This window comes from Rhinopithecus bieti, unplaced genomic scaffold (assembly GCF_001698545.2).
Source record: "Rhinopithecus bieti isolate Rb0 unplaced genomic scaffold, ASM169854v2 scaffold_2453, whole genome shotgun sequence".
NCBI classification, from domain to species: Eukaryota; Metazoa; Chordata; class Mammalia; order Primates; family Cercopithecidae; genus Rhinopithecus; species Rhinopithecus bieti.
Genome location: NW_016804447.1, coordinates 5,731,544 through 5,756,706, shown reverse-complemented (window position 1 = coordinate 5,756,706; position 25,163 = coordinate 5,731,544). Strand labels below are relative to the sequence as shown.

Genomic DNA, 25,163 nt, shown 5'->3' with positions numbered 1-25,163 from the left:
CTTTTAGTGTCACAGATGATGGACTTGACTAGAAGGATTGATGACCTTACTTAACAGACCCTTTGGGACATTCCTATGAGTTTTAAATATCTTTTGAATTACAAATTTGTTAGCAGTGACCACTTCTGCATTAGTACACATCTGTTAACGACAGCAGTTAAACAACTCTTCTGCCTCTCAAAACCTTGCAGCTCAGAACTAGAAGTGTGATCTTTAGAGAAAACTTCCTGCCCAATGCCTGTCCTGCACGCTCGCCACTACTCCACAGCAGGGTGCAGGTGCGATAACTCGGCCCAAAGGTCACAGCAGGGTGCGAGTGAGATAAAGAAGGCTGGACCCCAGAGAAACCACCCTGCCACAGTCACAGGGGACGAGCATGCCCCACTCCCTGAACATGCAGGTGCACGTGCCCCAGACCCTGTTGGCACCAGACCAAAGCACAGTCCCCTTCATAGTCAACGCACACAGAATGACATCCAGTTAAGGAAGCGCGCTGGGAGGGTTTAATTATAGGGGAGAAAGACTCCTCTGGCTTCATGTGTGAAGACACGCTTAACCCTTTGTCTGCACATGACAGAATGACACGAGCAGAAATGCATCCTCCTCTGTGTTCATCAGATGGAAAATGGGAGTAAGGAAAGCACCTGCCTCCCAGGGTTTTTGTGGACATTAATTGAGCTAATACGCGTGAGCAGTGCCAGGCACTGGCTGCCATGGTTATCGTCACGGAAAGCAATTCCACAGTGCTGGGGGTTGCCAAGGGTGTCAGCCAGTAGGTGACAGGGCCCTGCCAGCAATGTGGGGCTCTGGGGGCTGCATCTAGTCCATGAGATGCTGTATTTTTGTCATGCCCTCAGATCCCCTCTAGAAACCTGTTCTTCAAATGTGCTGAGAGTAAATCATTCAGAGGAGACCAGCTACACTGTGTTTGCCCTAAGGACAGACAAGGAAAGAAGAAACAGGCTGGCTCTCCAACAGCAGGGACTTTGTTTAGATAGGAGGAACTGGCCGTCACTACAGATTAACTTGAAAACTAATTTGGACTAATTGGAGGGAGGCGAGTCTGATTTACTTAAAACTCTGAATTAGACCCTATTTTTAAATGAAAAAAATTTTTTTTTTTTTGCTTTTAAGCACATACAGTGACTCAAACTAGGGTACTTTAGTGATAATTAGCATCTTGTCTCTTTGGAGGGAAATGCTAGTGCTCAAGAGAAAATTTTTTCTTTAACGAAAGGGTAAAAGCAAACTTCAGCCCAGCCCTGTCAAATTACTCCCAAATTTTGAGTCTGCGGAGGCGCTGCTTAATCAAGTATAGATGTAGGTGGCTGAGGGTGGTGGGGGATGATTTTCTCCAAGCAGGCTTTAAAAAACGGGGCTTTTGAAGTGGTCCAGGCATAGAGAACACAGAGCCCAGTGACCTCCCATTTCCTTCAGGCTCTCTGGTTTATTTGCCTTATGGCTTAGCTTTTTAAACATAAGGAGAATCCTTTAAGCCCTCATGTCCTAGGCCTGTCATTTATTACCACCATGCAGCAACACTGGGGTATGAGGCCAATAAATCATTTGGACGGGAAGTGACTACAGGCTGGATTAATTTCATTATCATCCTTAAGCAGATAGGTGTCTAGCACGGCCGATGTCTGCAGTGAAGACCGATGTTCTATCTCTCCTGACAGGCTTTCCCCCTTGCTTTGCAGACAGCTGTGCTGGTTCTTCATTCTCCCTGCTGGAGAGACTTGTCCTGCCTCCTCCTATTAATGGCAGTGAGTAGCCCCATCCCCTGCCTCTGCGGCCCACCCCATGCCCCACGGTGGCTGAGGGATGCTGAGAGGCCTGGCGGGAGGCACAGCTGAGCAAGCCAAGAACTCCAGTCAGCAGCACCAGAGGAGGGCCTTGGAGGCCGTGTCCCCTCCAAACTCGCCAAGACAAGCCTGCCACCCAGACACAGGGAGAGGTGCTGGCCTGCAGGTCTGGAACCCTGAACTGATGCCATGATAAGCACTTCCACCCAGCAGGGCAGCACCTCGACTCTGACCTCCTCCTGGCCATTACCTTCCCTCTGGGTCTGTGTTTTTCCAAACACAGCCAAAGATGCCCCTTATTCCTGAGCCCCAAAATACACACTTTTAGAAAACTCCCTGGGGAGTTTTATGACTTCCAAAAGCTAAGAACAACTGCTCTTGGCAAGATGATTCCAGGGTTGGCAAGTCTGAGCTATAGGAGAGTGAGCACAGGGGCAGGTTGCTAGCCTGCGACTTTCTCTGCTAGACTCCCTCTAGCAATGCTGCAGGGGCAGCACCTCCTTAGTCATCACCCAACATAACCACTTCCAAACTGGGTGACCCACTCAGCCAAAAAGCCCAAGGATGGGTGTTCTCTATCCCTGGCCATTGTCTAAGAAGCTCTGCTCAGGAAGAGTCTCTCTCCTTCCTGGGCGAGGGGAGAACCTGGCAGAGTCCTAGGTCCTTCCTGGTGCAGACCTGTCTCCCTGGGACTGTACAGCTGTGAAAAACGGGGGGTGCCTATTCTCCCAGTGTGTTGGGAAGCTGCTGCTCCTCCTGTCTTCTCCATCTCTAGGAAAGCACCTGCCTCCAGGCATGTGCACAGTCATCCCCAGCTGACGTCCTTGGCCCCACGCACCCTCGTCCTACTATCCCTACCATCCACGTGACTGTGGTGTCCTCCTCCTGAGCATCCGATTCCATTTGTGTGTCTGTGTCTGTCCAGAGCCACTGCATTATTGCTGGACAGCACCAATCCCCACCAGAAATCCACAGCTTCTAATGGGGCTCCCTATTTCCAGGTTTGCACCCCTTCTATCTACATCTCACACACAGCCCCAATCATTTTCTGAAACACTAACCTCCCTGCTTCAGGACCTCCCATGGCTTCGCACTGTTCTTGGGCTAAGACTCAGAACTCTTGAAGAGGCTGCTCCCACCTGTGTGATCTGCATCTTCCCTGCTTGCCTCCCTGCCCCTACATCTTGTAAGAGGCCGCAACACAGACTGGTTTAGCCACAGACCCTACAGCCAACTATCCAGGCCCGAATCTGGCCCTGCCACTGACTAGCTGTTACCAGACCTCTCCGAGCCTCACTGTACCCATCTATAAAGTGGGGTTAATAATAGGACTCATAGGACTGTTATAGGATAGAATGGGGCGAAATACTGAAACCGCCATTGCAAGACTATAACATTGAAAGACATCTGAAAGGTGAACAGTGAACGGCATCTGAAAAACACCTTTCAGATGCCGTTCACTGTTACAAGACAGTGAAGCAGATGTGTTAGAAGACAGTGAAGAGATTTGACCTAACCAACTCCATCTTGCGTCTAACCTCCAAGCTGCCCTTGCTTATCCCTGGGTGTAGACTGAACTTTGGGAGGAACTTATAGTTTAACACAAAGACAATGACAGCCCTTTTCCAAAACCTTCTCCTTGCCTGGGGATTAGACTGCCTTCATAGGACTAACAAATTAGCCACAAGATTGGGATTATGGTTTAGGAATCATGCAGCTGGAGGCTATAAGATTCTGACTCTCCCCAGATTGCTCCTGGGGATAAAATCACTATTGTAAAACCTAAGACCAGTGCTTGAGATATTTTGCAGACCCTGCTTTTTTTTTTTTTTTTTTGACATGGAGTCTTGCTTGCTCTGTCGCACAGGCTGGAGTGCCGCGGCACCCTCTCAGCTCACTGCAACCTCCGCCTCCCAGGTTCAACAATTCTCCTGCCTCAGCCTCCCAAGTACCTGGGATTACAGGCGTGCACCACCATGCCCGGCTAATTTTTTGTAATTTTAGAAATAGGGTTTTACCATGTTGGCCAGGCTTATCTCAAACTCCTGACCTCAAGTGATCTGCCCACCTTGGCCTCTCAAAGTGCTGGGATTATAGGCGTGGGCCACCATGCCTGGCCCAGAACCTGCTCTTGATGGCTCAGCTGGTAACACCCAGATCAATAAACTGGCTCATCTGATCTTGTGGCCCCCACCCCAGGAACTGACTCAGCACAAGAAGACAGCGTTGACTCCCTATGATTTCATCTCTGACCTGACCAGTCAGCACTCCTGGCTCACTGGCTTCCCCCAACCCACCAAGTTGTCCTTAAAAACTCTGATCCCTGAACGCTCAGGGAGACTGATTTGAGTAATAATAAAACTCCCATCTTCCACACAGCCGAATTACTTTATCTCAATTCCTGTCTTGATAAATAAGCTCTGTCTAGGCAATGGGCAAGATGAACCCATTGGGCAGTTACATTACAGGGACATGCTGGAAATAGTACCTGGTGTGGTATAAGTACTTCATAAGCACTGACTATAATCAGCTGTCACTGCCCTCCTTCCCCCTCGCCATTGCCCCTCTCAAGTTTTGGCTAGTCTAACACGCATGCTCTCCCTTCCTTGCTGGATGTACCTGCACCCTAGCTCAGTCTGGCTAAATTCTCCTCATTGTTTAGGTCTCAGCTCAGTCCTAACCTCCTCCAGGAAGCCTCTTGGATTTTCCAAGTCACATAGCACTGTTACACACAAGGTGTTGCCTCTTTACTTGTCTCTCCCTCCTTTTCTGCACCCCTTCCCCAGGGCTGCAGGCTCTGTGAGGGCAGGGACCTGGTCTTTGCTCCTCTCCCATGCAGCCCCAGCTCTTTTCACAGGGTGGATATTCAACAAAGATTCAGATAATACTGCTAAACAAGTGAACCCCAGTATCCCAGTGTGTTCAGGAACCTTCCCTGCCTCCTTTCTCATTATGTGCAGGTTTCTCTGGCACTCAGATCTCTGAGAAGTCACGTGCACCCCTCACCGCCCTCGGCACTCACCCAGTATGTGGGTTAAGAGGCCAAAGGAAGTATTGCTCAATATTGCAAACAAACAGGAAATTTAGAACTTCTTCAGGAAGAAAGGACCTACACAAAAGGTTACAAGGCCTACTGTGAATGTTGTGGAGGGAGGCGAAGCTTGGGACTTCCAGGGCTTTGTTTAGCATCAGCACACTTGGCACCCAGTGGAGGCTAAAGGATAACTCTTCTCTGGCTTTCCTAGGCACGTGCTGAACCTCCGGGTGGAGAGAGTTCAGGAGATAGGAAAATCATAGCCTTCTGAGAAGGGAACACCAAGTACACTGTGAGAGCCCTTCATGGGCTTGTCTGCACAAGCAACAAAAGAAAACTTCAAACCCAGACACAACTGATCTGCAAGTTATTCCAGGAAATGGGTGGGAGTCCTAGATGTTTTAAAAGAATGTTCATGGGACAAGGATTGGGGATGAGGAAGGAGACACGGGGGTCAAGTCTTGCTGTTACCTCATAGTGGCCAATGGTGTTTAGCTTGGTGATTCCATCTTCAAGAATCACAGAGGAACTGTCGATGTCCAGAAGTTCTTTCTGTCGTGTGCCCACTTGAAGCTCTGAAAAAGAGCATTTTGTTCCTTTTTAGAGTTTTAAAATGCTACCACTTTCACAAATTTACGGATAACTAAAACTTGAATAAAGTGGTAAATCTTTGTTTGAAGGTGTAGAGATGTATCAGCCAGACTAGTAGCCTGAGTTCTGAGTTCTGTTGTTTTTTTGTTTGTTTGTTTAGGGCTGTGATGTTTCAAACCACCTTTTCCCTGATAAGCCTGGAAGTAAAGCCACTGAAGACAAAATAATGCATTCTATGAGGGACTAAGCTCTTCAACAAAAATTCCAGAAGCAAATCTGTATATGCTCACACTTGTGTGCCCATGTTCACAAAGAGAGGCATGATACGAACCATCTCTGTAGGCTCCTGTTTGGGGTAGAGGGGGAGGCATCAGTGCGAACGTCCCAGCACCACAGGGTGCAGACTCTCTGGCCAAGGCTGCCAACCTATGCCTAGGTCAAAATGTGGTGCACAAATGTGATTTTTCTTTTTTTGGAACCTGCATGGTGTTTATTATTTTAGTGTCAACTCAGTGCCAACATTTAAAGATTAAAAGATTGCACATAGGCTGGATGTAGCAGCTCAGGCCTGTAATCCCAATACTTTGGAAGGCTGAGGCAGGGGGATTGAGGCTAGGAGTTCAAGACCAGCCTAGCCAACATAGTGAGACCCGTCTCTATAAATTTTTTTTTAAAAGTTTTAAGTTGCATATAAAAAACTGGATATCTGATTTCTTTAAAAAAAAAAAAAATCGAACAGTCTAACAACACAATCTGCGGTCCACATGGCAATCACTGAAGCAAATGGCACTGTCCCCTTGGATGGCGAGTCCTTTCCCATTAAGTCAAGCTCCACTGCTTTCTGTAGTCCCAGGTGGCTGACACCCCTTATGTATTTTCTGCCCCTTTGGGCATCTGCGTTTTTGAGCCTCTGCTGTAAGAGCTCCAAGCATAGCTGCTTCTGGTGTTGGATTTCTTTTTTTTTTTTTTTTTTTGGAGACAGGGTCTCCCTCCATTGCCTAGGCTGGAGTACAGTGGCGCAACCTAGGCTCACTGCAACCTCTGCCTCCCGGGTTCGAGCAATTCTTCTGCCTCAGCCTCCCGAGTAGCTAGGACTACAGGTGTGCACCACCATGCCTGGCTAATTTTTGTATTTGTAGTAGAGACGGGGTTTCACCATGTTGGCCAGACTGGTCTTGAACTCCTGACTTCAGGTGATCTGTCTGCCTTGGCCTCTCAAAGTGCTGGGATTACAGGCATGAGCCACCGCGTCCAGCCTGGCGTTGGATTTCAATACAGTTGATGGCTTTGCCTCAGAAATCAGCCCTGGAGGTAGTCTGGGAAATCAGCAGGCATGCAGAACCCTGACACGGCGGACAGGCTGTGTCCCCAGGCTGTTTGCTCTGCTCCTTGCCTTCCTACTTTAGGAGGCAAGGGACACCCAAACTCAGGAAAAGAGTAAGGATGCTACTACCTGCTCATGAGCGGCAGGACCAAGACTGTTGGGCGGGGTATGCCCATGTCTTTTGTAGTGAGAGCCACACATTTGCAAGATGTATGCTCAGGGCAAGGAAGTTGGGGGTCTGGGGTCGGGGTCATGGTTTCCTGGCTGGGGCTCCCCCTTTGATCCTGTATCTAACCAAATGAGCTAAAATGGTCCTCAAGCGGCTCAACAGTCACCCAAGGAAGGAAGCAGAAGAGGGGTGCCTTAGCAGCCCTACTTTCTTTAAAGCCAGATCACCAAGTTGCCCCACATTTGCATGGTCTCAAACTTCCAAGACCCTGCCTCAAAGCTTTCTCAATGGCCTTTTAGCAGGGGGCTGGACTGGGAGGGCCGAGTGGGAGGATTTTAATTGTCTGCTTAGTCAAGGCCTATAACTGTATATCAAGGGGAGGTGAACCTCGTTACACTGTCACCACCATGATTTTATTCTTCATTTCTGTCCCATTATTTGCTATAAAATCCCACGACAGTCTCCTGGGAGGACTGCACGGAGCTCAACTTTAAAATGTTGATGAACATTTGAGTGAAGTGGGGCCCTGTTAGCTTGCTCACGCATATGCTCTCCTTTGCAGTATACCAATAGAGCCCGAAAATGAATTCATAGCAGATGCTGCTGCACACTGGGGGAGGACGGAGCATATACTTAATACAGGATGCGATTAGCAGAGGAAGATGACCTTTCTAGCAGGCTGGAGTTAACACCCAGAGTCTGAGCCACCCACTAATGACACGCTCAGTATCACAACAAACAAATCAAATGCCAATGTGAAATGCAACACACGCAGAGGGCACCGTGTTGACACCTTTCTGTACTTCGTGATGCAAGGTGATTCCGTGCGGGCTCAGGGTCTGCAATCTCATGAATCTGATTTACAGACGTAATATTTAAAAACAACAACAACAAACCCCGCCATCTTTTAAGAACTGTGCTTCTTTCGAAGAATCAGGATGCCCATGAGAGAGCAAAGCAGTCTCTTGGCCCCTAGACATGCCCTCTAGGAACAATCTGGCTGTGTAAGTGTCACTGAACGGAAGCTGGCGGGGGTAGGGAGGGAGGGCAGGCAGGGAGGGAGACTCATCAGGGCCTGGGACCACATAGCTCCCGCACTGCCTTACCAAGACCAATTTCATTAAGCTGAAGTCCATAAGGAGAACCATTTTTGCTTAAGAATGCTTGGAAAATCTTTTCTTTGGCTTGGCCTATGGTGTCACAGTCGAGAACATTGACTGAAATATTCCGACAGACATCTGCACTCTCGTTTTCCGGGATTTTTTCAAAGACGACGTTTAATGCCTGCAAGAATACAAACAGATTTCCAAGTCTATTAGATAATTGCAATCTGAAAGGCATTTCATAAAAGACACAAACCTTGGCAAGTCCCACTAATACCTCTGATGGCACATTAGCAAACACTGTATTGCATTACACTACTTTCATCTTTTCTCCATAATCCATTCTTTTCAGGGATAATGGAAAGGAAAACAGAAAGTTAAAACTCTCATTATAGAGCAAGCATTGAATAAATATATCTGAGAGTAAAATATATATAACTATATATATACACCACACAGTAAATCAGTCTAAAAATGATAATTTTCTGTATTTCGTAATTTCATCCTCAAAAGAAAAAGAAAAAAAGAATTGGAAGGGTTCCACAGTAGATGAGGCAGATTGGTGATTATCTTTTTTATTAACAGGACCACAGAGTCCCAGAAGTGAAGTTCTAGGTGACAGGAAAGGTTATGAGGTCCCCATATTGACCACATCAAAGAGATCGCTTTTTTTTTTTTTTTGGGATGGAGTCTTGCTCTGTCACCCAGGCTGGAGTGCAATAGTGCCATCTCGGCTCACTGCAACCTCCGCCTCCCGGGTTCAAGCAATTCTCCGGCCTCAGCCTCCCAAGTAGCTGGGATTACAGGCACATGCCACCACGCCTGGCTAATTTTTGTATTTTTTCAGTAGAGATGGGGTTTCGCCATGTTGGCCAGGCTGGTCTCAAACTCCTGACCTTGTGATCTGGCCACCTCAGCCTCCCAAAGTGCTAGGATTACAGGTGTGAGCCACTGTGCCCAGCCCACAGAGGTCACTTTTTAAATATGCAGCATTAATTACAGGAATACTCATCTACTCCTCTACTCTCAACATCCTCAGTCAGATGGTTTCCCCAGGCCTCATTAAAGCACTGAGATCCCCACCCCATACTATGATTCTTGCATTAATTACTTTACATTTCAGCACTATTACTTAACGTTTTGTCAGTTAACATTCTCCCACTGTAGCAAAACTTCAGAATCAGACTAATAGGGGAAGTAAGGCCTTTGTGCACATGTGAAAACACAGAACTAGGGAATATTTCAAAATGAACTGAAAAGCAATTCCAAGTTTACTTTGTCTAAGAACAAATAGATCTAAAACAACCAAGTTTTACCTGATACGTACCCTCACAGGAATTGATTCAGGGAAGAGCTAAGAATATTTTGCAAATAGCATAACATAGCAGTTTAGATTCTAATGCACCTTGGTAATCACAAAGTCAGAAAGGCTTCGGTATGGTGTGAAATGCACAATTATTTAATGTTTTGAACCTGGCTTAATAAGGGAATGTAAAATGATCAAGTAATGGGAATTTTTGTTTGTTTGTTTTGTTTTGTTTTAAGGAGCAGAGAGTTTAACAGGCAAGAAGGAAGGGAGAAGACAGAAGAAAGATGCTCCCTCATACAGAGACAGAGGGAGGGGGGCTCCAAGTCCTGTGGACACCAGCCAGTTATATATGCAGAGGCTGGAGGAGGCAATGTCTGATTTGCATAGGGCTCAGGGGAGAGATGAAAACACAAATAATATGGAAGATGGGAACCCTCAGGCCTACCTCAACTTAAAAATGGGTGTAATAACAGTACCAGCCTTCTAGCATTGTTACGGAGATTAAATGTGATCATGCATTCAAGGGCTTAGCACAGGGCCAGGCTGCTGGGAAAGGCTTGATGATAATATCGGTAATAAAACCTGTTACAATTATTATTGTTGGTATTAGTATGCACTCATTTGCACACAGATTCAGCCCACATTGAACAGCTAGGACGCCCACTCCACGCTTAGTATCTCCAAGAAGGAGGCTGCCAGCAATGAACCCAGTGGACTCCTGGCTTTCATTCCAGCCCACCGCAAGCCAGCTGGGTGACCTCTGAGCCCATCCCTAACCAGCTGGGTAACCTCTCTGTATCTTGCTTTCTCATCTGCAAAGAGGGCATAACAGCAGTAACTGCATAGCTCTTAGAACAGCGTCTGGCATGTGAGCCCGTGACTTACGGACCACTGACGTGGATGTGGGGCTTCTGAAATTTCGGGAGGTTCTCAGGGGTGTATCTTCCCTTTAATGCTGCTATGGTCTGAATATTGATGTCCCCCTAAATCCAGGTATTGAAATCCTAACTCCCAAGGTGATGGTACTTGGAGGTGGGGCCTTTGGAGGGGATTAGATCATGAGGGCAGAGTCCTCATAAATGGGATTAGTGCCCTTATAAAAGAGGCCCCAGAGAGCTGCCCTGCCCTTTCCGCCATGTGAGGACCCAGCAGGAAGGCACCATCATGAGAAAGGGGCTCTCACAGGACACCAGCTCTTGATCTTGGACTTCTCAGCCTCCAGAACTGTGAGAAATAAGTTTCTATTATTTATAAGCCACCCAGTTTATGGTGTTTATAAAGAGCTGAGACAAACACCACTAAATCTTGCCCTTATAATCCTGTTGATAATTATGCAAGAATCAATTTTGTTCTGGTCTCAACCAAATGATTAAAACTCCAAATCGGTGGAATCTGAACTCTGAGGTTAGCTGGTGATCTCTGTCTGGCCTGTATGAATTTCCCTCCTACAACAGAGTCACTCCCTTGCCTGCTCTCAGAGAACCTTTGTGTTCTGGGCCAGCCACCCACTAGGAAGGGATTCAAAGGCCTGTCTGCTCACAAACAAGAAACAAAAAATACCAGACAGGAGAGAAGGCAGGGAGCTGGTGGGCAGAGTATCTGGAAGGAACCAACATGTGAGGCCTCACACCCAAGCCCTCTCCTCGCCTCCCGTTTCTAGAGATGTTTCCTGGGGCCTCTGGGACCAGATGCTCTGCCAAACACATTTCAAGGCCTATTTCTCTGAACCCTCCCAACATTCTGGTGCAGGAGGTTGTATTATTATTGCCATCCCTGTTGTAGAGTGAGGGAACTGAGGCACGGAGGGGCTGAGTAACTTGCTCCAGGAACAGCTCACCAGTGGCAGAGCCAGGAATTGAAGCCAGATTTGCCTAACTGCAGAACTGGTGCCACAAACCCCTCAGCTATGCCGTCCCCGCTTTACCACCCATTCTCCCTCCCTCCTCCTGGTTCCACCTACAGCCCAGGAGCCCTCCTGACCCTCCAGAAACCCTGGCTTAGCCCAGGCTGTAAGCAATGTCCTAAGCTAAATTCCCCACACCAGTGGGAGGGGTGGGTGTGAAGGGGTCAATGCCGGTCCCACCACCTATGGTCTTGTTGGGGTCTTGCCTTATTTCTCTACAAGGTGATCTTCTCATGGTGGGGGTAACTGCAGTTAAGCTACTTCACAGGTGTTTCTAAAGAGAAAGATGAATGGGAGGCACCTTTTAATCAGAGCTTCAGCAATCCCAGCTTGTTTAATAGTTTTATAAATATTTGTGAAACAGCATTCTATTACTACCTAAAGGGCACTATTGTCTTCAACAAAAACACCTTTTTGTGGGCAATAAATGTTCTTTTTAAAAACATCACCAAAAGGAAAAAAAAACCCTTACTGGATGTAAAATAATGTAAATCTGCCACTGCCTCCACAGCTAGATGGGTGGAAAAGAGATAAAATGGCATTTTACAGAGTCCACAGGGAATTCTGAGAGTAAATTCAGACACAAATTGATTTGTGTTCATTTTTTATGCTGCTAACACTTAGTGCTCAAACAGCAGTTTCCTAAGGCGCAAGTACAGTCAAGGCCCTTGGCGTCGGCCTCTTAACACCTCCACCCCCAGGCTGGGAAAGCGCACGTGGGCCTCTGCTCTGTGATGGGGAGCAGATGCCTGTGCCATGTCAGACAGTGTGACATCACAGCGTCTGCCCTCAGCCACTGTACCCCATCGGGAGATACCTCGATGGAAGTGCCATCTCTCCAGCTCCCACACTCCCACCAAAGCCCATTTAACCAGCATGTTCTCCTGCCCTATTTGGTATTAGGGCTGGGATGTCAGAGAGACGTTATGACATGGTCCTTGTTCTCAGCTAATTCGCAATAAATTTCAGAGACAAAAGCATCATCTGTGGGGCAACAGTCACCCATCAGTGACTATCACCCTCAGCGAGTGTCCACAGACGACTCTGAGTAGGGAGGACAGCAGGGGTCAGGGCCCTGAGTTCCAGGCCCAGCACCAGGCCACCTGGACCCTCCCATTCTCTGCTGCTCACCAGCTGAGGGAATGTAGGGAAGTCGTCTAACTTCGCTGAGCCTTAAAATCCTCATTGTTCCTATCTCAAAGGAGTGACAGGATCACTAAATAATGACATATAATAATAGCAAATTAAGGAGTGCTTTATAGGTGCCAGACACTGTTTTAAATGACGTGTATATATTTGTATATATAAATCTCAGGAACAACCCTGTGAGGTAGATTCTTTTACTCATCCCCTTGTGGCAGATGAGAAACTGAGGCACAGAGAAGTTAAATGGCACAAGGTCATCCAGCAAGAAAATGGTAGAACCGGGTACTCTAGCTTCGTGTTCTTAAATACTTAGTGATCCTGCCTTTCGAAGTACAAGAAATGTTTTGTAAAGTAAGCATGGTCCAAATCCATGGGATGGCATAATACCCAGAAAATACCCATGAAAGGCTAAAGAGCTGTGAAATGTACACTGGTCCCCTCCCCAGAAATCTGCCCTCTGTTTAGAGGAACCGCCCTGCCTCTTCCTATTTCCTTGGCAGGAAAGCATCAGTAAGCTGCGGCGGCAGATCCGGTTTGTTGTCCAGCCAACAGCCATCCCTCCTCTGCTAACAAAGGCCAGGTCTGCACGGCGGTGGGTCCAGCCTGGGTTGGGAGGCATGATTGGCAGCAACTCCCTTCTCTTTCACCAGGGCTGGTCATGTAACCCAGCTCTGGCCAACACGTAAAAGCAAGGGTTTTCTCTCTTTTTTAATAGACAGGGTCTCACTCTGTTGCCCAGGCTGAAGCGCAGTGGTGTGATCATGGCTTACCACAGCCTCAACCTCCCAGGCTCAAGCAATCCTCCCACCTCAGCCTTCCACGTAGCAGAGACTACTTGACTAATTTTTAATTTTTTTTTTTTTTTTTAGAGACACGGTCTTGCTGTGTTGCCCAGGCTAGTCTTGAACTCTTGAGCTCAAGTGATCCTCCCACCTTGACCTCCCAAAGTGCTGGGATTACAGGTGTGAGCCACCACACCCTGTCGGAAGTCTTCTATACAAACAAAAGGGCGAGTAGTGCTTGAAGTGGTGGCAGCCATCTTGTGACTAGGATGGCAGGCCCAGGAGGCACTGGGAGATAGTGACCCAGAGCTGTGACACCATGGAGTGTATGGACCAGCTTGGAGCTCCTTCCCTCCAGACTTTCTGCTCTAAGAGGCAAGTCATGCTCTTACTATTTCAGGCATCCTTAGTTCAATTTTCTCTTACTTATAGCTGCATGTGCCAAACTGACGGAGCTCATTCTGTGGATGCTGAGGTAGATAGATGCGTCTACTGATGCCTGTTTACTTTGCACCTATTGTGTGCAGGGCACTGTAGGTGATACAAATCAGAACCGGTACTCATCCTGCCTGGGAAGTACTAGCAGACTAGAAGAACTGTGGGGCATATACAACAAATTCTAATGCCAGGTAGAATGTGGGAGGTACAGATGGAGCATTTTAGGGATTGAGAGAGATACCTCTTTCAGGTCGGCAGGGGGTTTTCAAACAGAGAAATCAAGGAAGGCTGAATGGAGGAGGCAGCATTCGAATTGTGTCTGCAAAGAGCTGCAGTACATGAGGGAGGCCTCTGGACCATGGAGACACTTGGCTTCCAATCTCTAATTAGACTGGTGAGCAGGAAGCTTCAATCACTCACTCAGGCTATCAGGTCAGGAAGTTTACAGAAAAAAAATCCCACCTTCTTTGGGTGGAAGTAGGGGTGGAGGACATAGGAAAAAAAATATGGCAAAGAAAAGAATATGGTTCTAGGTTTATAATAATAAGGACCAGCACTTATTGAGTGCTTACCATGTACTGGGAATGCAGTTATAGGTTCAGTTAATCCTCACAACTGCTCTATGAAGTAGGTGCCATTATTAGCCTCATTTAATAGATGAGGAAACTGAGATGCAGAGAGATTTAGAAACATGTCCAAAATCATGGAACTGGTGGGAGTCTTATACTGGGGCGTGTCCTGACTCTGAGCTGCAAAGTGAAGAGGCCAGCCAAGGTGATGAGCCTCCCAAGGGCAGTACCCCTCTGCTTGAGGGCCTCAGTCAGTGCTCTCCCAGGAGCCTCCCAAGGGCAGTTCCCATCTACTTGAGGGCCTCAGTCAACTCTCCCAAGAGTCAGGCTGGACATAGGCGATCCGGTAGAGGAGGCTTTACCTCCTCACCCTCCTCACAGAACCCACTGAATCTGGAGCACCCTGGCCTCAGGTGCCACCCAAAGGCATTTTTACAGAGCTCCTGTTCGCCCACAATAAAGGTGACATTTCCTAGCTTCTGTTGCTGCCAGGTGTGGCCAGTGTGCTCCAGATTCAGTGGGCTCAAATGATCCTCCCACCTTAGCCTCCCAAAGTGCTAGGATTACAGGTGTGAGCCACCACACCCAGTCAGAAGTTTTCTGTCCAAACAAAAGGGAGAGTAGTGCTTGGAGCGGTGGCAGCCATCTTGTGACTAGGATGGCAGGGCCAGGAGGCACTGGGAGATGGTGACCCAGAGCTGGCCTCTTGGCTTTGCAGCTCAGAGTCAGAACATGTCCTAGTTATGACTAAGTCCGAGTTATTGACTAAGTCCTGGTCAATGACATTAAGTGGATATGTTATGTGGTACATCCTTAAAAGATGGCTGGTGACCATCTGCCCTCCTTTCTACAGCCCTGCTTACATCTGCTGCCTGGGATGGGAAATGAGGCTGGGGGTGAGCAGATACTTAGAATATGAGGACGAGAGGAGCAGCTGCTCTACCAGCCCTGCACTGCCCACCCAGAATGCCACCAGGGAGAGAAATCAGCTTCTCTGTTGCTGAAGCCACAGACATCCTGGGTCTGTTCCGTACAGCTGAACTGCATCCTGATTGATTTGGGAATGATGCCTATTACCAAGGAGGGTTATGAGAAAGAAAAGGCTATTGGAAAATGCATGGTCCAGAAGGCCCAGGGAGAGGGCGAGGCTGGAAGGGCCTGGCCCCTTTGTAGCATGTCAGCCACCAGCCTCTCACAGGTTATCACACTCGCCTCCTGTTCACATCTGCCCAGTAGGATACTGTCTGCCACAGGTTGTAAATGCCCCGTTACATGGGTCGTATGTAACATTTTTAACAAGAATATAAGCACACAGGCACCCAAGAAATGCTTTTCATGATGATGGACTCAGCTAATCAACTCCCCCGCATCCCACATCATCAATAAATAACCAACCAAGAATAATACTGAGGGGACAGTCCTTTCCGCTTAGCGAAGCTTACAGGAGACAAGAGAAAGCACACCTCAGACAAGGAAAACCGGATGAAAAAAGAATGAGCACCTACTTCATGCCAGCAAGATGGCTAGACGCAGTACATGTATTATTTTCTGACCTCACCACAAATATGCGAGGGCAGGTTTTGGTCATTGCCTGTTTACAGAAGAGGAAACAGGTTTCGAGAGGTTGAGAGACTTGCCCAAAGTAAAGTGGCTGAGCCCAGATTCAAACCCAAGACTATGAGACTCCAAACCCCACCTCTTCCGCACACGGCCTGGGAGCATGTGACTGCACTCCCCTTTCACTACCGCTTTTACCCACCATCCCGCCACATGATTTGGTGGTTTGGGTATTGAGGAGGTAGAGAGGATTAGGCTGCAGGGGGCTGTGGCAGGATGAATTGAGGGCAGGAAACAGGTCTTTTCCCACATGGGAAGATGATCTGGCTACTCACTGTCTCCTCAACCATATTCTTGCCTAATAAAAGCAGAAATGTTGCTGCCTCCTTTCTGTAATACCTAATAATGCCTAGAAAGTAATTGTAAAACAATTTATTACAAACTGGCAACTTTATCATAAAAGGCCTTGGAGCAATAATTGCTTTCATTAAATAAAACCTATAAAATATATTTCTAATTTTATTTCAGGGCCAAATGAAAGTCAAGAGAAAAGCCTAGTTCTCATACCAACCAAAATTAGAGAGAGAAGAAAAAAGAAAGAAAATCCAGTTTCAGAAGTTCTGTAGAAGCAGCAGGAGGCCAGAGTTAGAAGTACAAGTCTCAGGGAAACTTCTGATCTAAGCTTCTTTCCAAGCCAGAGTCAGCAGCCCTGGGACATTCTTCTGCCTGACATTCCCCTTTGAGCTGCGCTTGCCTGTCCAGCCTCCCCTCTTCACTCTGCTCCCCTTTTCCTTTCCCCACAAAGATTCCATAGCTCACAGCTTCCTGGATCAAGGGATCTGCTACCCTAACAGCAGAGTAGCGGGTGGAGGACAGGGTAAAGAGAGCCTTTTTCCATTTCAAAAAAAAAAGTTAATGGAGATAATTTTCTCAAATTTAGGTTTCTCTCACCAATTTTTCTATACTTGCTAGCATTTGCTAACGTTTTGTCCGTCCTAAAATCAAGTATGAAGAGCTGTCTGATTTAGCCCAAGATGACTGATTTCAGTATTCACAGTATTTGTGGGTGCAGGGTTGGGGGTGGGGTGGGTGTTGTGTGTTGGCAAAGAGCCGCATGAGTTTCGGACTTGTAAATAGTGGCAAGGCCTTTCCATTGCTGTGTCCCCAGAAGGAGAGGAAAGAGGCCAAGCCTGTCTTGGGGTTTGTGGGAGGGAGGATTCTAGTTCTTATTCTCTACTATGTCAAGCTCTAGATTAAAGGCCAGCAAACTTTCTGCAAAGGGCCAGAAAGTATTTAAGGCTTAAAACCCATATGGTCTCTATGGCAACTACTCCACTCTGCATGTAGCAGGAAAGTAGCTATAGACAATAAGGAAATGAACAGGTGTTCCAATAAAACTTTATAAAAATAGGCAGAGGGGCCACATTTGGCCCACAGGCTGTTGTTTGCTGGTCCCTGCTCTAGACAACAGTACCCTCAAATGGAATGCTAACTTTGACAATGGCAACAGACAAATCTGGATAATGCTTTCTATCTCCACCATGACTTGTGATAAAATTTACCATTCTCGGAGGGGTACAAATATAAATAATGATCCTAACAATAACATAATAGCACACATTTGAGCTATAAAGAAGAAAATTAATTACTTTTATGTTAACTAAATTATTTTCTAATTCCAAGATTACAGGCGTGAGAAGAAAGTGTATGAAGAGGAAAGTCATTTAAAGCACCCATTACACGTTAATTTTTCATTTTCCATGGCTTGCCATCAATGAGGAAATGACTTACCTAAAATGACTATAAAAAATTGTTTCACTCTTTGATCAGGAAGCTCAGAACACTAACTATGAAGTTAGTAATGGTTTCAGTATTATTGCAAGTCATAATGGAAATGATTTGCACTATGGTAGAGAGAAAAAGAAAAAGCTCAAGAACTGTTAATTAACTTCACTGTTTCTCCACAAATGGTAGGAGTATTAACAACAAGATTGCTGAAGTACAAACATCAGGATTTAATGAACAATGGGATGTAATTGAAGTAACAGAGAATGACTTAATCGGGACAGTGGGTTGTTTAATTACGGGGCTAATGGATCTTCTGCAAGGACAAACTAAATGGAACAGAAGAAGCCAGCACTGTCAGGCAGAGCACTGTTAAAGGAAGTATACCAGTAAGAAACTCCTGGTAGAGACACCTAGGGCTGTTACATATGAGATATTTCATTAAACGTAATTGTCCCAAAATGGTAACTGCTAGAGAAAGAGACAGACGGGGATAGGCTGGCATAAATCAAACTGGAGGCATTAATATTTCTGCAGGCATGTACTTGCGTTTTTTCAAGAATTCCTAATAATCTTGAAAACTTTCTTATAGATATTTTTTTCAGGATGCTGTTTTCCAGGGTGCCAAGATGCTACCTCTCAGATACAGCAGATTGGCAAGCTCGTTTTCTGAGTTTAAGAGTTCAAAAAACCGGTCGGGCTCGGTGGCTCAAGCCTGTAATCCCAGCACTTTGGGAGGCGCGAGACGGTGCGGATCACGAGGTCAAGAGATCGAGACCAATCCTGGCTAACACGCGTGAAACCCCGTCTCTACTAAAAAAAATACAAAAAAAAAAAAAAAACTAGCCGGCGAGGGGCGGTCCGCCTGTAGCTCCCAGCTACTCCGGCAGGCTGAGGCAGCGAGAATGGCATAAACCCGGAGGCCAGCAGCTTGCATGTGAGCTGCAGATCCGGCCACTGCACTCCGGGCACCGGGCCGACAGAGCAAGACTCGGTCTCCAAAAAAAAAAAAAAAAAAAAAAAAAAGGAGTTCAAAAAACCATTTCACACTTAACTTTGATTACAAGTCAACTTTCTCTTGCTAATTCAGCATGCTTGCTAGGAGTTATTGGTTTTCCTCATCTCCTCCTGAAAGTGAAGCAAACGTCCCTTCTCCCATGTGAAATCCTCAAACTTTCACTAACTCCTCCAAAGTTCCACTCTTGACAAAATGCAAGCGGAGTGAGTCTGAGATTCTCCATCAACAAAATCAAACATGTTCAAAATTTTGCAAAGGTGAAAAAAACCCAGCAGAGCAATAGGTCTTATTCTCGGCCGGATGCAGTAGCTCACACCTGTAATCCCAGCACTTTGGGAGGACAAGGCAGGTAGATCACTTGAGGCCAGGAGTTCCAGACCAGGCTAGCCAACATGGCGAAAACCAGTTTCTACTAAAAATACAAGCATTACCCCGGCACGGTGGCAGGTGCCTATAATCCCAGGTACTTGGGAGGCTGAGGCAGGAGAATCGCTTGAACCCAGGAGGCGGAGGTTGCAGTGAGCCGAGACTGCGCCACTGCACTCCAGCCTGCGCTACGGAGTGATACTCCGTCTAAAAAAAACAAAAAAATTGGTCTTATTCTCTTCCGGCTGTCCAACCTGAATTCCTAGATATTAAGGAAAGACTAAAGTCCTGTGTGTACACAGCCCTACCCCTGGTGCTGACATTAGGGAGGATGCAGATATCAGGGCATTCTGTCTCATTGTTGCCTCATTAAACACCAGCCTGGGGTGACTTGATAGAGAAGGATGGTTTCTTATGGTCCTGAAGGAAGCATGGCTCTAGGGGACTTGGCTTGGATTTTTGGCAAGACAGAGGAATTTTCTTCTCAATATGCAAGAACAGAGAATTACTTCCCAGGGCCCATTTGTTAGTATCATGATTTCGTGTATAAGAAATTGGCAAGATGCCTTTATGTTCTAGAAAACCCCCATACCTCAGGGAGAACATCCTCATCTGAGAGGTGTGAAAGCTAACTTTTAGGTTGCTATATGAGGTGCTGTGCTTCTGAGCATTTAGCTGAACACGAGTTTGGGAGCCTTTTTTCCAAACGTGTCCCTGCCTTGGCACCAGGTTCTGTCATTTCAAGTGGTTCATGAGGACGCTCTTGATTTCTGACTTTCCTTTCCTTGAAAGAATCTGCCCCCAACCTCCCACCTCCCTAGCACACATGGACACACAGAATCAGTTTGTTCACCACACCTTGGTTTTCAATGACATAAACCACCTCAGGCAAATTTGGGAAATCAAGTCCTAAAACAGCTGGGTGTACATGCTTGGGAGGGGCAGGTGGGGGAAGTGAGAAAGAGGGGGAGGAGGGAAGGGAGGAAGAAAGAAAATTAGAAATATGGTGGTTCAGGCTGGGGAAATGCCTGAAAGGAAATGAAAAACTTAAATTTTTATATTGACCTTCTGCTAACAGTTTGTCACACAAGCACAGACGGATCATGTGCCTTCTCTGTAGCTTCTGGTACAACTGCCCACCAAGAAAGGGGGGCTGGGCCAGGCACCATAAGAGGTACTAACCATTTTAATGGCAAGGCCCCTAAAACAAGTGGCCCATTCCTTTTCAAGGCTCAACTCTATGTACCAGCAAATCTGAATTTGAAAAGGAAGATTTATGTGGATTTCTGAAATCGTGATTTTCCATTACCCTTTTCCCCAGGGGCTATAAAGAAAAATTTCAAGAGTCGACATGAATTTCTTTAGCATCAAGTAACATTTTGATGATGAGTTGAGTGTTAACAAATCAGAAACACATGGTTTTAATTGACTGTGCTTTGGGAGGCCGAGGCGGGCGGATCACGAGGTCAGGAGATCGAGACCATCCTGGCTAACACGGTGAAACCCCGTCTCTACTAAAAAAATACAAAAAACTAGCCGGGCGAGGTGGCGGGCGCCTGTAGTCCCAGCTACTCGGGAGGCTGAGGCAGGAGAATGGCATAAACCCGGGAGGCGGAGTTTGCAGTGAGCTGAGATCTGGCCACTGCACTCCAGCCTGGGTGACAGAGCGAGACTCCGCCTCAAAAAAAAAAAAAAAAAAAAAAGGCTTCAAAACCTCAAAAGTTGCCTCAGGCATCTGACTTCTTCCTGATTCCAACCCCATCTTCTCCTTTCCTGTCCTTCCTGTTTGGGTCCAATAGTATCTTGAGACTGAAATACTGGAGGATTCCCCTGACTGTATTCATTTGCAAATATTTCTCTTTGGGGATCTTTGGGGCTTCTAAAATGTCTTAAGGTAAAAGCACAAACATCTTCTAGGTTGGGAATAACAAGCCCAGGATCAGTGAAAAGTGAGTCAACAGGCCCTGTGCAAAGTTTATCTCTTGTTCTCCAAGATACCCAGTGGTGTCCAGGCTGAACACACATCAGAGTTATCTGGAAGGTTTACAAAATATATCCATGCCTGGGCTCCCTCCCCAGAGGTTCTGATTCAGTCAGTCCTGAGGGAAAGCCCGGGCACTGGTATATTTGGACCTGCAGTTTAAACAAGGGTTCAATGAGATCTGGATCAAATGGAATAAAGTTTTAGGTAGCACTCATGTGCCAGGCAATGTTCTAAGTGCTTTTTATAATACTGACTCTTAATCCTCAAAACACCTCATGAGATGGGTAGGAACCATGACCATCATTTCCATTTCACATGTGAGGAGAATGAGGCACAGAGAAGTTTAGAAACTTGCCCAACATTACACAGCTAACCAGTGGCAGAGGCAGGATTCCAACCTGTCTGGCCCCAGAGTCCACACTGTTAACCACTCTACCAACAGTTGTCAAGCAGCATCTGCAGCATCAGGAAGCTGGTTAGAGAAGTGAATTCTTGGGCCATAGCCTAGATTTACTGCATCAGAAACTCCAGCATGCTGCCTAGCGACTGGTGTTTAGTGAGTTTTTTGGGAGATTCTGCTAGATGCTCAAGTTTGAGAACCACTGCAGCCCACTCTCCGGCCTCTCAGATGCGGATGGGTATATTAACACAATTCAGAACGCTGAGAAGTGTTGACTTTCAGCTCAGCTTCCCGCTCTCAGATGGCAGTCGTGCATGGCGCCATCTTCAATGGAGGGGTGAGCCGCATCTGGCAGTGGCAGAAAACTTGAAACAGCTGACCTACGGACTATTCTCCCACCAGAGGACATAACCATAACACAGTCCGCGGCAAAGTGGTGCCTTCTCCAATTAGGGAATGAATTCTTCCCGGATGACACTGCAGTCCCCACTATCCAGAGCGAAGCCACAGGAGACTCAGCTCTCTTAATGAGCAATTTCCAAACCCCACTGTAATCTTTTCCTCCTCCACTAACGAGATCGTGAAGAAGCCCAGAATCTTCATAAAGCTAAAGATCAAACCAAAACACAGCAGTCTCCTCTCCAAGTCTCTATTAACAGAAAAGCATAGAAAATTCCTAATTCTGAAGTTCCTTTCCCTGCTTGGCTCCCTCTCTGAAATTCCCAAATGTGCCCCAAATTGGGCTTTTTTTCTTTAGGAAGGGCATGGAGTGGGTGCGGAGAGGATGAATTAAAAAGAAGTTCTCAAACGGGTGAAACCCTCCAGCAGCTAGGCAGTCATCTTCCTGTAGTGATTTACAGCGTTCCTCTAAAAATATCTATGAGATCACAGTACATTAAGTGCATGACACCAAACATTTGTAACTAATCCATGAAAATAAAGTAAGGGCGTCACGTTGTATGGGGAACGCAGTGGAATTTGTCTTGTGTTATCGTTCTAAAATAAGACGGCCTCAATTTGGTTGAAATATATCTTCACACATTGTCTTCCCAGAGCACAGCCATTTGAGAAATTCTGATTGCAATTATAAGTGCTGAATAGGGAGTACTTTGCATTTCCTTTGACGACACTGAAAGCTATAAGCAATCCTGATATTAAAATCTTTGGAAATTGATGAGTACCCCAGGCATCATTACAATACTTTCTCCCCCAATCTCAGTAATTAAAATCTATTATGTGAACGCATGTTAATATTTTATCAACTGTTTTAATTAACTAAACACACAGGGCCTCCCGCAGTAGAAATGATACCATTTCATTGTTGAGCCACCCCCACCCTCTAATTCCCTGCCAGATTTATTTGGGAGTCTGGCTGGGAGCTTTATGGAAAACATACCACAGTACTGAATTCTGGAACCTGCCACAACAGCCAGTCTTCATTAAGTGTGTACAGGGCTTTGCAAGTGATTACATCCACGGGACCCTTGTTAATTTTCTGGTTCAGAGTCGTCACCAGCAAATAGAAGGGCTCTCCAACAGTCTCCTTGGAAAAGACACGAAAGTGACAGTTAGCTTTCTGTGGAATCCACTGTACTTTCCAAAGAATTAAAGTTTCTGTTTATGGCAGTAAGGCAGGAGACAGGAGGCAGGGTTTTCTAACGCAAAACTCCCAAGAGAATACATGTTGCTCTGCTTGGGATTGGATGCAAAACTCAGAAAACCGCCTCCTCTGGCCATCGCGAATGCACGTGTGCAAACGCGCACGCGTGCACATTCACAGCAATGTGCAGTACCCACAGTATCCCTTGTTATTTTATGTTTAAACTTACATATGGCAGACTAATGCTCATCAGTGGGTTAATGCCTAGGAACAGTTAGTAGATGTGGAGAGTGTACCTTTGTTTACATTCATATTTAATCGCCTTTTAGCAAGCCAGAAATAAACGACATTTTTTTTTTTTTTTTTGAGACGGAGTCTCGCTCTGTCGCCCAGGCTGGAGTGCAGTGGCCGGATCTCAGCTCACTGCAAGCTCCGCCTCCCGGGTTTACGCCATTCTCCTGCCTCAGCCTCCCGAGTAGCTGGAACTACAGGCACCCGCCACCTCGCCCGGCTAGTTTTTTGTATTTTAGTAGAGACGGGGTTTCACCGGGTTAGCCAGGATGGTCTCGATCTCCTGACCTTGTGATCCGCCCGCCTCGGCCTCCCAAAGTGCTGGGATTACAGGCTTGAGCCACCGCGCCCGGCCATAAACGACATTTTTTTAAAAAATGCAGTTATCCTTAGTAACAAGGATAAATGTAAGAACTTTTATACATTTGCCAAAGACAATGCTTTTTGGTGTTAACAGCACTTCTTGAAGGAAGTGGCCTGCCATTCAACAGTTTGCAGCCTCATCTCCTCCCCATGGGTCCAGCCCAGCCCGGGCAGTTCCCAGACACACCCTGCACAGTCCCACCTGGACACGTTTTCCGGTGCTGGGTCAGAGGGACTCCATCTTTTTCCCTGAACCAGAGCCAATTCCATTTCCTTTAAGGTTTTTCCCCAAACACTCAGCCCATCCTGATTGGCTCTTTCTTCAAATTTAAGCCACACGCATTTTTCCTGTCTGGGGGTGGGACTGCCTCCCCTGCTGCGATGGAAATGGCTCACATTTGCAACCACAGATATCTGTATTCCAAAGGGCTCTGAGCACCTCAAATGGGAGGCTGTGTGTTCTCTTTCCATGGCATCCTCCCAAGGCACCTAGCCCTGGGTCAGCTGTAGGGTATTTGCTAAATAACGAACCTTCCGTAATCAATGGACATTAGGCCTCTGTGGTGGAGGAAGAACCGTGGCTAGGAAGTCAAAGTGCCTTAGTGATGATGAAAGGCCAGCCACGTGGCTGGGACTTGAAGCACCAGTTAACAGTCAAGCTTGACAAGCAATACATCCGGCTGGGAAAGGAGGATTCCACTGGGTCTCACCTGCTTTCCCTTGCGCAGGCAAGTTACCTAAGACATCTTAAGTCTCTCAGGATCCCACCCCAACCCTGTCCCTTCCTTTATACTTGCTGCAGGAATATCTGCCCTCCCCAGTCCTCGGGTTTCCTCTTGCCACCTCCTGCCACCCTGAAGCTCCCTTTCGGCTTCTGTCCCCGCTGTGATACATCCTTAAGTTTCCTCTTCAGTGCAGGGCAGAAGTGGAAGTTCAGAAATTTCCAAGGTAGGGAGGGCAGCAGGACTAGTGCATGACATTTAACTCTCATGAGAAACTTCCTTTATTTAGTGGTTTACAACCTCAACCCTCTCTTCTCTTTCCCTCCACCGCCCACCCCCCACCCCAAGTAATGCCCTGACCACAAAACTAGAACCTCTTTTAAACCTCCAGCACAGATCAGAAGGGAGGCTGAGAACCCTTGGACAGGGGCTGCGTACTCCCGCAGGGGTTGGAGTCAGGGGGCCAGATGGGCTCTCGGGGGCTGTGTGAAGGGGTAGCTCTCGACTCAGGAGGCCTGTGGTCAGAAATTCTCCAGAACTTTCTGGAGGGTAGCTAGACCAAGCTAAGTAACATCTGGCCCTACACTCTGCCCATGCTCCTGGGTCTAACCCTGGCTAATCACCAGAATCCCTTGGGGGCTCTTGTTAAGAATTCAGATGCCTGGGCCCCACTCAACCTACACAGCTGCCATCTCTCTGAGGAATGACGCCTGGGTATCTGTAGTTTTCATACCTTCCCGGGGCCAGGGGCGGGGCGGGAGACGGGGGTGGAGGAGGATTCTGATGTGTGGCCGATGTGGGGAATCACAGGGCCATGAGGTTTGTCACCACTGAACACAACTTTCAGGCAAGTCACAGCCGCTGCGTACATGATTCCCCTCCCCCAGGGGCCAGGCTTTGACAT

General features: G+C 47.0%; 1 protein-coding gene across 1 annotated transcript in view; it reads right to left on the bottom strand.

The window, feature by feature from the left end:
- The window catches only part of PLXNC1 (plexin C1), a 161,606-nt gene that overhangs the window by 20,176 nt on the left and 116,267 nt on the right, over positions 1 to 25,163 (bottom strand). Inside the window, exons 21-23 of the mRNA XM_017868395.1 lie at positions 22,680 to 22,826; positions 8,030 to 8,207; positions 5,311 to 5,414 (exon numbers count right to left, since the gene is read on the bottom strand). Of these exons, the coding sequence (XP_017723884.1) occupies positions 5,311 to 5,414; positions 8,030 to 8,207; positions 22,680 to 22,826 (429 nt within the window). The remainder of the gene's footprint in view (positions 1 to 5,310; positions 5,415 to 8,029; positions 8,208 to 22,679; positions 22,827 to 25,163) is intronic.